We start from the raw sequence: 14,405 nt of genomic DNA, 5'->3' as shown, positions 1-14,405 counted from the left end.
ATTGTATTTTCTGAATGTATAATATATGGTGCATTTTGTTTGTATGTTGATTTTGCTAATAAAAAAAAAAAAAAAAAGGACCGTTTGGTCGCTACATTATTAGTCTTCCCTGTGCAAATGCAACCAAAGAAAAGTTCCGAGCAGGCTGGAAACGAGCCTCATGTAACCTTTTTTTACAAGTATGAACCACGTGGTTACTTTTAGCATGTCCTCTCCTTACAGTGACTTTACCCGTTCCATTATTTAACACGGTATATCTGTATAATGGTTAACGGTATTTATTAGCGTTTAGCAACTCGAAATGCAAGCTACACCAGGAAGTGACGTATTATCATGCCTGTCGAAAAGTGACCTATCATCCAAATAAAAGTTGGGATCCTTTAATGTAAGTTTGACCCCCATCTTTATGGGCTAAGATAATATATAAGTCACAGTACCGAGGAGCAGTTCTCGGTTGCAAATGTAATGCATTCGGGATTTTGTGCTCAATCGATTTACGCCGCTTAATAACATGGGTGGCTAGCGTAGCTTTGTAAAGCTTAGCAGTTTGTGTCCAATTTTTGCATGGGTGGTCTTGCTGCAGAGACACACTGGATTCTGCGCGGCTGTTGAATCCCATATGTTCGAAACTGCTCTTAGCGCTTCCTGGCTCGCTGGCAGGAGAAATGACATCTCTGGTTAATCACTCGTTGTTGTTTTTAAACTTGTGTCACCTTAGCTCGCTTTTTGATGAAGACTTGAGTGAGTGGTGGAGCCGCTGAGTAACCATGGACAGTTTGTCCAGCCACAGCTCCTACCTCCTCCAGCAGCTTCAGGAGCAGAGGATTCAGGGTCTGCTCTGTGACTGCATGCTGGTGGTCAAAGGGGTTTGCTTCAAAGCCCACAAAAACGTCCTGGCCGCCTTCAGCTCCTATTTCAGGTGCCATTATCTCGTTTGTAATAAACGTTAATCATACCGAGTTGCTTCAAGGTTTCCAGATGCATTAAGTATTACTCTGATCTTTTCAGGTCCTTGTTCCAAAATTCCCCCAGTCAGAAGAATGACGTGTTCAACCTAGTTATCCAGGATGTCAGTGGCATTGGCCAGATATTGGACTACATGTATACCTCCCATCTTGATATTAACCAAGATAATGTGCAAGCACTCCTAGATATCGCACAGTGTTTGCAGGTTCCGAATGTGCAGAGCATGTGCAATGCTTTCCTCAAGCCCTGTCCTCCACCAGTGGAAATGCCTTCGTTTTCGCTCTCAGGCATGTTGGGTTCAGAGCATGACTGCCTGCTTGGAAGCAATCTTCCTAACGATGTTGACCTGCCCTGTCCCTCTGAATCCCAGAGGCCTGGCTTCAGCAGTGACATGGACCACACCAGAAGGATGCCAATTTCTGTGCCTAACAGCAGCTCACACTGTGAAATGGGTAGCAGCTCTCAGGCACCAGTAGAAAAGCAGCTAGTTCATGGGTACAAGCTCCGCAACTTCTACAGTAAGCAGTACTTTAAACAAAGTGCAATACAGAGCAATAGTGCAAATTCAAGCCAGGGCCCTTCAGTGGTGGAAGAGCAGCAGTGTCAACTTGTGATAAACCAGGCAGGCAACAGCACCCCCGTGAACTCAGGAAACACAGTTCAGCCTAATCAGTCTTCCATATCAGTGAGTGTGGACAGGAACCCTGACTCTTCTCTCACACCCTCAGATAATCTAAACACTCCTAACCCAGACTCCTCAATGAACAAGCCAATGCGCCCAAAGAAGGCCGTCTACCTGAAGAAATATAACTATCTTCGGTCTCAGAAGGCTTTGGAGGAGATGTGCACTGAATCAGTTATTGAACCTGTCCTTAGCTGTTCAAAGGAGAGCCTTCAAGGAGAGACAGTGGTCCAGGTTCAAGCACCAGAAGCTCCTGTAGAAGATAGCACTGCAGCCAGAGATGAGGTTGCAGACACAGCTGCAGATGCACAGCTTCCCAGTCCACCTGTGAATGAAGAGGAGCAAAATCTAAAGCCTGTGCCGGAGACAGCTCAGCAATCGGGACACAAGCAGTACTGCTGTGAGGTGTGTGGGAAGATCTTCAAACACCCGAGCAACCTGGAGCTGCACAAGCGCTCGCATACCGGTATTTCCTGATTTTAACGGCTCTAGAATCACACATTTAAGGTTGAATTATAGGAATGAATTATAATGCTCTTAGGCATAAACTGATCTGTTCTGTTATAGGCGAGAAGCCCTTTCAGTGCAACGTTTGTGGAAGAAACTTCTCACAGGTATTTTCTTTTGTGCTCTTCTAATGTAATAGTTATTCTTAGATGTTCATATTAAACTCAGATGTCAGACGGATTCTGTCTTACAGGCTGGAAATTTACAGACACATTTGCGGCGTCATTCTGGGGAAAAACCATACATCTGTGAGCTGTGCGGGAAAAGGTAAAGTGACTTGGATTGATTTTCATTTGTCTTCTTTTGCCATCTCCCTGTCTCTACTTTAAGCATTTTCTTGGTTTAACTGAGTTTGCCTTTACTAAGACAAAAAGTGCTTCCAAAGTTTTCCCAGGCTTGTTAATATTATTCTATCACTTGTTCAACTTCACACATAAATAATTGTAGTTGCATAATAACACACTAATGAGGAACTGCTGTGAGTAATTAACAAAGTGAAAGAAAATATAATTTTCTTGCCTAGCACATAATATACTATAATATCCAATAAATATATGATATGATATTTTCCACTTACCATATAGAGATATAGAGATATCAAAACTGATGATTTCTTTACTGTCCTTTATTATTCATCTGTGTTTTCCAGCTTTACTGCATCAGGGGATGTCCAACGTCACAAAGTGGTGCACACAGGAGAGAAGCCACATCTGTGTGACATATGTGGCCGAGGTTTGTGGCATCTCTCAGCACGAGCAATAATCTCAGTCAGTCATTTGATAATACAACAATCTGAGAATTTGTAATGTCTTGCTGCTAAAGTGAGCTCCTGCTGATGTTTAATAGTAGCTTGAACTGCTTTTATTGAGAAATGCATTTCTTGTTCCTTGTTAATTGTTCAGGATTTAACAACTTGAGCAATCTAAAGGAGCACAAAAGGACTCACGCGACAGACAAGACGTTCACCTGTGACCAGTGTGGAAAGTCCTTCAACACGCACAGAAAGCTTCTGAAGCACAAGGCCCGGCATGCTGGGGAAAAACCTCATAGCTGCGCCACCTGTGGTAAGTTATAATGTCACAATCTATTTAAAAAAATATTTTTAAGAGTCTACAACAGGCCCAGTTATTTAACATAACTTTCAGCAGTATTTTAGTAATGGAAAATCAAATCTATTCTCAGGTTGGAATAATAAAAAATCTGGATTAGAAACTTCCTAGCAGCCAAACTGTTAGGTGGAGCTCGACACTGGTTGGTTAAATAGTTCCCATTTTTGAAAACAAAAAACAGCAAAATGCACAAAAAAGAAAAAGAATATTCAACTGCTAGTATTGTATTTTGAATACTTTGTAAAGTCACTTTAAGTACTTTTAGTGCAGTTAAATCAACACATTTTAGGGTCAACGTGACAGAAATGCAGATGTGATATGTGAATGTGAGATCAGAGGTCTAATTTGACACCATATTTGGTTGCAAACTTTAATGTGATATTTAGAATCCCCATTTACCCGTATGATTTCCTAAATATCATCAATACAAACAATGGCTGTAAGAAACATCGTTTTAAGTAGCTCTACATACAGTAGCCTTATTATTATCACTTTGACCTTTGACGTAGATTAATCTTTTGACCTTAAAGGAGAGGTCAGAGGTCAGCTATGATATGATATTTTTAATACTGTTATTGTTCATCTATATGCTGACTATACCCACCAAACTAGTTATAAGTCTTTTTATACATTTTCAACCAACAAATCATTCAGTTGACCTTAAAGACCTTTGTGGAAGTAAGCATAATTTTAATGCATAACATAACGTAGGTTCCTTGATGGATGTAATTACCATTAACAATGTACAGTTTTGCCACAAAGGTAGACCCAACACCAAAACAGCAGCTGTCTGTTTCCTTCACAGACATTGTTTCAGTCTTATAGAGCCACATTTTACAACAATTTGTACTGACACACTCGGAATCGACACTACAACCAAGGTTGTTGCAATATTATTACATTAGCTAACAAGTCCAGCTGGTCTTGGAATGCAATGGAAAGCCAAAAGTGTAAATGGCATTTACCTGCATATTCTTTAAGGCTCTTAAAGCTTGTTTTTCTATGACAGCATTTTTTTCCCCATGTTGTCATTGTTTAAACATGATGTGCACACGGTGTTATTCATTTGAGATTTCTTATGAATTAATACAGGGAAGTGTTTCATTGGCTCAGGAGACCTACAGCGTCACATACGGTCACACACTGGTGAGAAACCTTACATCTGCAATACCTGTGGAAAGAGCTTCACCCGGTCTGCCATGTTGAGAAGACATAGCAACATGCACTGCAAGGGGCCTCCAGTTGAGAGTCAGGTCACTGTCAACTCTGAGCAGACACATAGCGCAGATGGCGGCACGTCATTACCCAAAGCTGTCAGCCACAGTAAACCTGCTGCTGCTAGTGAGCAGCATTTCTCTGCTATGATGCCCCACACAGAGTTAGAGAAATCCTCAGCGCCGGCTCCTTCGCCATCACAAGCAACACCACATATAGAGACTTCACCTCCCAGCATTCAACTGAGCCCAGGATCTACCCCGCTTCCAGAGCTGCGCTCCCTGGTTCCCCATCACCTCCTTTCATCCGGCCACCAGGAAAGAACTGCAACCCTATCTGCCACAGATCGTACGAAGCTGGCCAAACCCCACGTATTGCAGGAAGCGCCATATGGTCCGTATGTCGAGAACGGGAACATGCCAATGGATAGAGGCCCAGCGGGGAGGCCCTACCTGCCTCCTACAGACAATTACTGCAGTTCCCTCACAGGGACAAGCAGGCCCTATAGGTCCAGTGAAGGCCAGTTTATCTCTAGTGTAACTCTGTGGGGCCTAGCAATGAAAACGCTCCAGAATGATAATGACATGGAGCAGTAAGCATGTCATGTCACACAGCATTGCCGGATCAGCTACCCAGTGAACTTAAGTGACTTTTACTCAACTGAATCATATTTCTACCACCTGGATCATGAGGGACATCAAATCAGAAAGGACGGGGCCTTCTCTCTCGCTAGTCTGCTAAGTAGAGTAGACCGGAGAGCAGCTAGAACAGCAGCTTGCTTGAGACAAATGATAAGCTGAGGGGCTGTACAAGACCCAGTATAAGATATTATCCTGAACTCTAAATCATGCAAAACTGAGGTCTGCAAGGCACCAACGTCACAGTGCAGCGGGTATTTTCAGGGCTCTGTGATTCAGTGGGGTTTATCGTTTGAAACTTTATTGTTCCAAATCTAAACATCCCAGGATGCATCATGCATCAGCTACATTCTTTCATTTGGTTTGTACTGCGCTGCACTTTAAGATGTAAAGAAATGAGCTTGTTACTGATTAAATATTTGTGCAAGATCTCTCTGTGATATATTTATGTAAGAATTAAAGACCTACCCTTTCTGTATTGTAATGTCTCAGTGTTATTTAAAAGGAAGACATTAACTTACACAGCATTTTAGTTTTTCCAGTGTTCACTGTGTAGCAGGCGAGTAGCTATATGGGGAAGATATATTAAATTTAAAGTTTAGGGTCAGCTAAGCAAATACTCTTTTGTTTTTTCTTCTTGTTTGTATAAAATGAAATATTAAATTGATCAAAAACACCACATGGAATAGCCTCCATCCCACGATTCTAAGAACAATAAGATCCATTCACATGAATAAGCAAATTTTAAGCTGTGCTAATATTACTGGAAAACTGAATTTCTAGTGCTGTCAGCATTAGGTTACTCAGTGTGCCACTGGAACACACAATTCAGTTATCATTCACTCATGAATGTTTGCTTTATGATGTAAACTAAACACCAATTAGCAGATCCTCACTGTGATAGAATAATACTTCAGCTGGTCAAGCTTCGACTTCAAATGATAAATGTTTGTAACGGCAATGACAAAAGTCATCCTGGTCATCCGTCTGTTTCATAGTCATCTGTCCCTATAAATAACCCATTATATATGTGTATATAATTCTTTTTAGATTATAATGTCAACTGTAAAATTTGTGTATAACTAAGCTCTGCCCAAGTAGAAATGTATAAAGGTGCTTCATCCACAGCAGCAGCTTTACTATGAAGCAAAAGCCTGCAGTTGCAAGGTGCAATGCTTAAAGAGGACAACAGAGGGAGCTGTAAGATATATAACACCGGTGTTCTGAGAAACCATCCTACTCTGACAAATCGTCCTACCCGTTTTATAATTTTACGGTGACTTGTGACTAAACCTAACCCTACCCCTAACCATAACCATAACTATGGGCTCAAATTGTGGTCATAAATATTTTGTACTTGTAAATCAGGATCTGTATGTGTAAAAGTAATTTGTGTGTGTGTAAAAAAGATTTGTGTGTGGACTTAGCCAAAATATACGTGTGAAACTCTGCACTCAAGTTTCAAGTTACAAGTACGAATTTTGACCCCGTTTTTCTTCCATCTGATTGGCAAATGTCATGTCAATCACAAATTTAATTATCCAATCAGAGAACAGATGAGTTTGGCTGTCGGAGGGGCAGTTGAAAACATTGGGTAGGATGTTTTTTGAGGTAGGATGGATTCCCAGAACACCGGCCCACTCTGCTCTCACGCACTGAGGTATGGGGTATGCTTAAAGGGATTGATTTGGTGTTATGGATCCTGTCGGTGAATGTTGAAGAGGAGGCATTCAAAAAGTGATATTTCCACTCACCACACACCCAGTGAACACCAAGCATCAGTAAACATTGTGCAAATGCACTGCAGCATGTCGGGTAAAAAGTGCACTGAGCTTTCTTTACAAGATAGGCAGCTGATAATTGGCTGTCATTGCCACAGTATACAGCCCCCGTTACTCCATGCCTGCTAGATAGGTTGCCTAGCAACACATAGGATCAATCTGTTATCATGTTGTTCATTTGTTGCCTTTACTCCAACTACGATGGGAAAGGGGGCAGGCACTCTGGGTAGAGAGGTGTGCCTAACCGTGATGCACCTCTTACATCCTGAGTGTGGTGTCATGCCACAAAAATTAACACCTCACAGTATCCTTGTATCTCTCATGTAGCTGTGATATTAATAATTAAGCTTAGGATAGTGGTGTTTTTTAAATAACTCACTTTGCTTTGCTGAAAGCGGTTACATTTCACTACACAGAGAAGTTATTTAAACCCTGGTCAGCTTGAGTGCATTCTCACTTTACAGCAGATACCAAAGTGTGAGAGCGTGAAGAAATCCCGTCTGTCCTTGGCAACAGCAGACTGACCCTTTTTCCTAGTCTATCAAAGTCTCCCAAACCTCCCAGTTGTTATTAGCGGGGAAATGGAAATTATATTTATACAGAAATGTTTTATGTTTATAAGCAGAACGGTAAACAATCAGAAAATCTTTACAATGATGATGACTGAGCTCATATAATGATCATATCCAACAAGTGCAATTTATTGTCGCTCATGTGTCCTCTGCCTTCAGCAGAAAATTCAACAAAAATGGCACAAAAATATAAAACACGGATTACGTTTTGGATGTTTCTTTTTGCCTGGATGTTTACACAAGGGAAACACTTATGTGCACCTAAACCACCGTTCCCATAGAAACCTTGCTTTTCATATATTCATTATATGGCAATAACTACACCAGTTTGACTCTCTGCCAGCTAAACGAGTGACTTTGAGGGTGAATCCTCTCTGCTCATGACCCCCATTTCTCACTCTGTGTCGCTGCTTCCCTCTCCCCTCGTGCTAAAGTTAATCCTGATTATGTACGCCATCTAACTGGTGCAAAATGAGACCCAGCCTAATGCCATTTTACACAGAAACGCTTCCAAAGCCTGTCTTTTGTTCCAGCATCTAATCACGTTTCACTGCTTTGTGTTGTCACAGGCATATGAGGATAGGTTTAATTAACAAGTGAGTGTGAAATATATAAATCCAACCAAATTTGGCTGACTGGGACATTTCACCGCAGAAACTGAGCAGTCAGCTTTAACCTCAGGCGAACAACTCAGTTTTTTTCTTTTCTTTATTTTGCTGTTTTTTTGTCTGTATTTGTAGTGACTGTTATCCCCAAATTTTTAGCATTTTTATTGGATTTTTGTTTGTCTAAATAAAAAAAAAAACCCATATATCTCTTCATACTCTTCAGATGAAAATCAACAAATTTCCTCTATTACCTTTCAAAAGTCATGAATGTTTTCACCTGCTGTGCACCACAGCTTTATTATCGCGCTTATGTCTGCATCAGCACCAGAGATGTGAATGTGTTCTGGCAGCAGTTTCAGCCAAGTAGTAATTGCTGTGGAGCTGCGGCTTGTTGCTGTGTTGGATGAGATGGATAAGTGGCTGACCTAGTCTCTGCGCTATAATTCCTCTGTGTGTCACAATATGAAAGAGGCTTAAGCAGAGGAGAAGAATGGTGATTGTTCCTACTGTTGCTTTGCTGCTTCTCTCTGCTGTTTCGCACTGCTTTTCTCTTCTCCTCAGACAGCAGCTACCTGCTTAGCTCCATCCGTTTCACTCCAATCCGGCCAATACATAACTACACAGGCGTTATCATAGCACAGACCGATGCACACAGTGCTACCAGATTAATGTGAAGTTGTCAGGGTCACCTGTTAAGTGGTGCTGTAACCATCAAATGTGTACAGAAATGTGCAGTCTGTGGTTTTAACTCACTCACTTGTTCAAGGAGGTTTGTAGTTAAATGCACACTGTGGATATGCCATTTCACATTTATGCTGTCATACCCCCAATTCTTTCTCTACAATCATTATCTTCCTCCATGTCCTGCTTTCTCTGGCACACACACCCACACACACTAAATACACACACGCTGGCCTTTAGCTACTGTACCCAGGTGTGTTTTCTCTCTGGGTCTGCACAATATACTTCCAGTTTCCTAAGATGCGTTTAGACACCTGTCAGTGTGTGTGACAGGTTATTCTTTGTTTTCCCCCCTCAGGCAATGAAATGAGGTTGTTTCAGCACACATACAGTAAAGCTCACGATGGGAAGGAATGAAGAGCTGATTTTATAGCCAACCATGTGGCTGGTTGTCCACGCTAATGCTACCAGTTCTAATTTGTAACTCTATTCCAAATATTACAGTGACATGCTGTGAGAAAATTGAGAGATGATTGGCTACATCTGGGATCCCCTCGGGTACTGTGTGTCTATTTGTAGGTTGTTGTGTCCCTGCATGTTTAAAGACAGCAGCAGTTCTTCAACATGGGTGTGCTGTCAGTAACTAGAGCTTCAAGAAGACTGAACCGTTCCAGGCAGGTCAAAATGTCTGCTCCAGTTGATGAGAATAGAGAAGTTGTTTCACATTAAAAAAAAAAAACCCCAAACACATTTACCAGAAGATTCTGTATAGTAATCAGGGTGAGAAAGCTTGAGATATAAGCTGAGCACAAACACTTACAATAAATACATATACTTGAGATATATGTTGTTTAGTGGTGAATTTCAGGGGCGTCCGTTTATGAATTTATTTACCTTAGACAGTTTGTCTTTGTGCTTTGCGGAGCTAATCTCAGCAGCTGTGGCCTAATATGGCAATATCTTTCATATTACTGTAGCAAGACAGCAAAACAGTTTTGTGAAAAAAGAGAATACACTATAAGGACTGAATTAAATATCATCTAGTCCTTACCAGGCCTTCCAATTAAGTAAATCCAACAGTGTCACATGGTACTACACAGTTTCATTATTCACTCTATTTATATAGCACCAAATCACAACAGCACACACCTTAAGGTACTTAATATTTTAAAGTAACTGCAATTATACAGAGAAAACAACAACAAACCAACGACCCCCATATGTTCAAGCACTTGGCAACAGTGGGAAGGAAAAACTCTGTGGAGGGAGAACCCTCCACAAAAAAAATTTTTGTATCTGTTTATGTATTTAACATATGCATAAGAGCTGGGGGGCAATTGCAGTTGCTGCCCCATGCCCCCCTGTAGCTCCTCCCCTGCCCCTCTACCACTGCTTGGGTTTCCCTAAATATGCTTCTTTTTGCAGTCAAACATCACCACTTTGGTCTTTTCTGTCCAAATGACATTCTTTCAAAAGTCTTGTGGTTTGTGCACATGCAACTTTGCAAGACGTGCTGCCATGTTTTTTTGTTTGTTGGTTTGAGAAGAGACTTTCTCTTGGCAGTTGTTCCAAACAAGCCATGTATGTTATCCCATAATACATTTGATGGTGAAATTTCCAAATACTTCTAACTTAAAATATATATTTATTGATATTGCTGCTATTGTGTCACTCCTTTTCTGTATGTGAAGGCTGTAATGTAATGGTTTTACAAAGGTCTGTTTCAACCTTAACTAGGGGTGGGAATCAAGAACCGGTTCTTGTAAAGAATTGGTTCCCAGTAGTCCAATTCCTTGGAATTGTTAGTCTGCCTGCCTATCGATCCTACCTATCGGTTCTTGCACTCGCGCTACAATCAGCTGATTTCAGGTTGCATGTCCAAGGAGGAAAATAGCAACGCAGTCTAATGGATATGGACATTTATTTTTACTGCACAAAAGGACGAGATAAACAGTAAAGTGGAAAACTGCATCCAGGGCAGAGACAACCGCATTGTGCTGCTAACACAACTTTGGTTCTTTGCAAGCATCCACAGAGAGCATGCTAATGCTAAACTAGTCAAGAACCCAGGATGAAAGTGTTGGCAATTTCTCAGATTTATATTGTTAAATGATGATTATGAATGTGTTTCAGCTATTTTTTGAGTAATGATCACAACAAAGAGGAGAAATACCTCAGCAAACAAGCACAAACATTTGACCCAAAGCATACAATTAATTTGCATGAATGTAATTTTTTTTATTTCTGCTTAGCACTAGTGGTTAATCTCAAAGAGCCGATGAGAATCTAAAAAAGACTTGATAAATAATCAATTCGATAAGTGATATCAATAATGGAAATGGAATTGTTAAATCTTATCAATATCCATCCCTAACCCTAGCCATGGTCTTTTCCTAAATCTTTCCAAATTATCCTATGTTGTACCAGACTGGAATCCTACACTGAAAAAATTTACTTTATTTACTTAATTCAATAATGGACATTGGTTGCACACAACTGTTTTGCTTTGGCAGAAACTTAAACAACTGAGTTAAATCAACACAACTTTTTCATATTGAAACATGTTTAGATGAAGTAAAGTGAGCTCTTGGAATATTTTAATCCTTCGCAATTTTGTCATTTTATTTCAACACTATTCAATAACTTTTAGCCCAGTACTTCTTGGTCACTTAATTACTACATGTTGTCTTTATATTACATAATGTTCAACAAAGTTTATAGTCCGGTTAACATGAGAATTGAATGGATCTATTGAACAACTACCATCCTCCTATCTTTGCAGGGGGGCTGGGGCATAACCCAGAAGTGATAGGTTACAAGGCAGAGTAAACCCTGTACAGCTCACCAGTCTATCACATAGAGACAAAAACCACTTGCACTTAGATTCATGGGTAGTTTAGAATCACCAATTAACCTAACTTAACTCTAACAACTGCAGGACTTTTAACTGTGGGAGGAAATCAGAATACCCAGAGAGAAACCAGTGCAAACTAGCCAAATTGTGGATTTGAACCCAAGACATTCTTGCTGTGAGGCAACAGCGCTAACCACCATGCCACCAATCCAGGCTTAACCAAAGTAGGAAAGCTACGATTTCAAGGCTTGATGCAGAATTTTCTATACGTTTTTGTCCTTGACAGATTAAACCACAATAGAAAGCAATAGCATCCTTTTTTCCTGCAGATCTGTTATATTATATTTCATTAAATACTAACATTAAGAACAATAAAGATTATTTAGCTGCTCATGTAATCAGATACTTTGTTGAAACATGGTAGCAAAATAAAAATGTATGTAAAAAAGTGTAGTTAGCTAGGTACATTGTGGGTTAAATCACACTGCCGAAACTGCCTCAAATTGTTGATGTGAGACTCTCTTGCTGTCTTTGTTTAACTAGAGTCCATGGTTCCAAGTAATAATTCTGTGATCACACACTCTGCAGTGAAATAGCAAGCCTTCATGAAAGCCCATAGCATTAGCTTGCTATATCAAACAGATCTTAACTACAAGGATAAAGTACACATGGGAGACTTCATTCCTCTTGTTCAGATTTTTTTGATTTCCTATGGTGAGAATATTAGCCAATCAGATCCAGCGATTCCCCAATCGCAAGGACAGAACCCTTGAGGCAGAGTGTGCGTGTGCGCGAGTGTGTGTTTAGCTATGTGGATGTTGGCGAGAGAAGAAGAGGGAGAAAGAGACAGTGGAGGGAGAAAATGAAAGGGGAAGGGACGATAGAAGAGATGTTGTAAAATTAGCCACGCTGTCAGAGCAGTTTGCACTTGGTTTTAAAGGAAATGTCATCAGTGTAGCAGACTCAGGGAAGTCCCCCTTGCTCTCGATCATCTTGCCTGCAGGGGGACTCTGGCTTTCTCCCTCACTTTTCCCTCTCTCTGCTGTGGCAAACTCATTAATGACAAACTGCTCCAGCTTCTCATGGAGTTGAACAAAATGGCATTCAGACAGCCGAAGGAAATCGCACAAAGTCACCTGCATGCGCGCGTATGAAAGAAAACTCGCATGAATGATGCCCTGGTTTGTGCCTGGTTATCTCGGATTACATAATGTCCACAATCTCTAAACAGTGAGTCACGTTTCCAGTGGATAAGTGATGTGACTTTATTTTATGGGACTACAGCTTCTGAACAATTATTCCAAAGTCTGGGAGATATCAAGTGGACCTGCAAACAGTTGTATTTGTTTGCTTTTATTTTGTTTTGTTTCAGGACATTATAGTTTTTCATTTCTCTTCAAAGGTTAGACCATGAAATTTTACTGTGCCGGCACACTTAATATTGGTCTCCCCCTATAGACAGCTGGGACCGACTCCAGTCCCCCAATGACCCTGAACTGTATCAGCACTTAAGAAAATGGATGGCATGGAGTTAAAATCAAGCTAGACCTAGAAAAAAATTAGCCTATTGCATAAGACATCCAGGTGTTAACTACCAGCATTTCAAAGCCAAGCAGCAACCTCCATGTGTGACAAATAAAGCCAATGCAGAAGTGCCAAAAACCGCAGTTCCTCTACTGGCCACTTGACGCTGGCATTAAAAAAGTATTAAAAAGTATGTTTACAGTCTAGTTCAAGAAAATAGCTCTCCGGGTCTCCATGGATTTCCCTTCATAACAATGCTACATTGTATAACTTATTATTTTTTTTAATTTCAGAGTGATGCGGGTGAGACTTAAAGTTAGGGGAGTGAGTGCTTTGCTTGACAAATGTACTGACGCACGGAGCTATGGACAATTGCTGTCTGCTCACTGCCACTATTTCAGCTAAGTAAAGTGGAACATTTTAACAATGTTTGTGCCATTGGTGTCTTTAAAAGCAGTAACAGGAAAATAAGTGCAGCACAAAAAAATGCACTGCTGTGTTGTTTAGCTCATCAAAGGCATGGCTGGTATTTTGTCTGTTACTTAGCACTAATTAGCAGATATTTGTATCTGTGCTGGGCTTCAGTTTATAAATGCAGCGCGGTAATCATGCTCATGGTAGATGGTAGCTTGAGTAACTGAAAACTTCACATCACTTTAAGAACTGTGGCACCTGGTGTAGAAATTAATATTATTATTATTATTATTATTATTATTATTACTACTACTACTACTACTAATAATAATAATAATAATAATAATAATAATAATAATAATATGTACCTTTTAATTATGTCAGGTTTGTCAGTTGACAATACTACTGCATACATTAACAATGCACTTTTTGGCGTTTTGTTGTTTGTCTGTATTCTTAAGTCAATTAATTTCATGAACTGTGGATGATTTGTCCCATAAAAGTTTAAAATGACTTTACCTAGAGAGCTTTTTTTTTTTTTTTTTTTTTTTTGCTACTAGCTCATTTATTTAGGAAAAATCGTCTTTCAGCTTGTTCACTGCCCTTGCTGTAATTTATTCCCATTAATGCGCGATTAATGGAAATTCATACATCGAGAGGAATTTGCAAAAATATCGATAAACTTCCAGCCAATGACAAAAACAAAGGAAACGCTCTTCTTTCCGGGGGCCAATCCCTGCTTGTCTCCATGGCAAAAGGAAAAGAAAAATCCTCGACTGTGGGTCGGTTTTTTCCGGTCGGACTCGGAATCAGAGCTCAGAGCGCCTCACTGTTATCGCCACAGACGCATCAAT

The 14,405-nt window shown here is 40.3% G+C and overlaps 1 protein-coding gene across 3 annotated transcripts; it reads left to right on the top strand.

The window, feature by feature from the left end:
- The first annotated feature begins 156 nt into the window (after positions 1 to 156).
- On the top strand, positions 157 to 5,671 carry zbtb49 (zinc finger and BTB domain containing 49). Of its 3 annotated transcripts, XM_085405996.1 has the most exons (8): positions 157 to 385; positions 719 to 919; positions 1,009 to 2,114; positions 2,216 to 2,262; positions 2,331 to 2,422; positions 2,805 to 2,887; positions 3,058 to 3,219; positions 4,357 to 5,671. In XM_085405996.1, the coding sequence occupies exons 2-8, from the start codon at positions 768 to 770 to the stop codon at positions 5,073 to 5,075; spliced, it is 2,361 nt and encodes a 786-aa protein (XP_085262122.1). In that variant the 5' UTR covers positions 157 to 385; positions 719 to 767; the 3' UTR covers positions 5,076 to 5,671. The 3 variants fall into 3 exon arrangements, with proteins under 3 accessions (XP_085262122.1, XP_085262121.1, XP_085262123.1); XM_085405995.1 differs by lacking the exon at positions 157 to 385 and having other exon boundaries at positions 393 to 919; XM_085405997.1 differs by lacking the exon at positions 157 to 385 and having other exon boundaries at positions 394 to 919; positions 2,349 to 2,422; positions 4,357 to 5,669.
- Positions 5,672 to 14,405: the final 8,734 nt, after the last annotated feature.

This window comes from Rhamphochromis longiceps, linkage group LG5, assembly GCF_057381845.1.
Source record: "Rhamphochromis longiceps isolate RC_006_pf linkage group LG5, R_longiceps_female_GT1.1, whole genome shotgun sequence".
Lineage (NCBI taxonomy): Eukaryota > Metazoa > Chordata > Actinopteri > Cichliformes > Cichlidae > Rhamphochromis > Rhamphochromis longiceps.
Note: the sequence above shows the minus strand (reverse complement) of the source record. Positions and strands in the feature narration are given on the sequence as shown.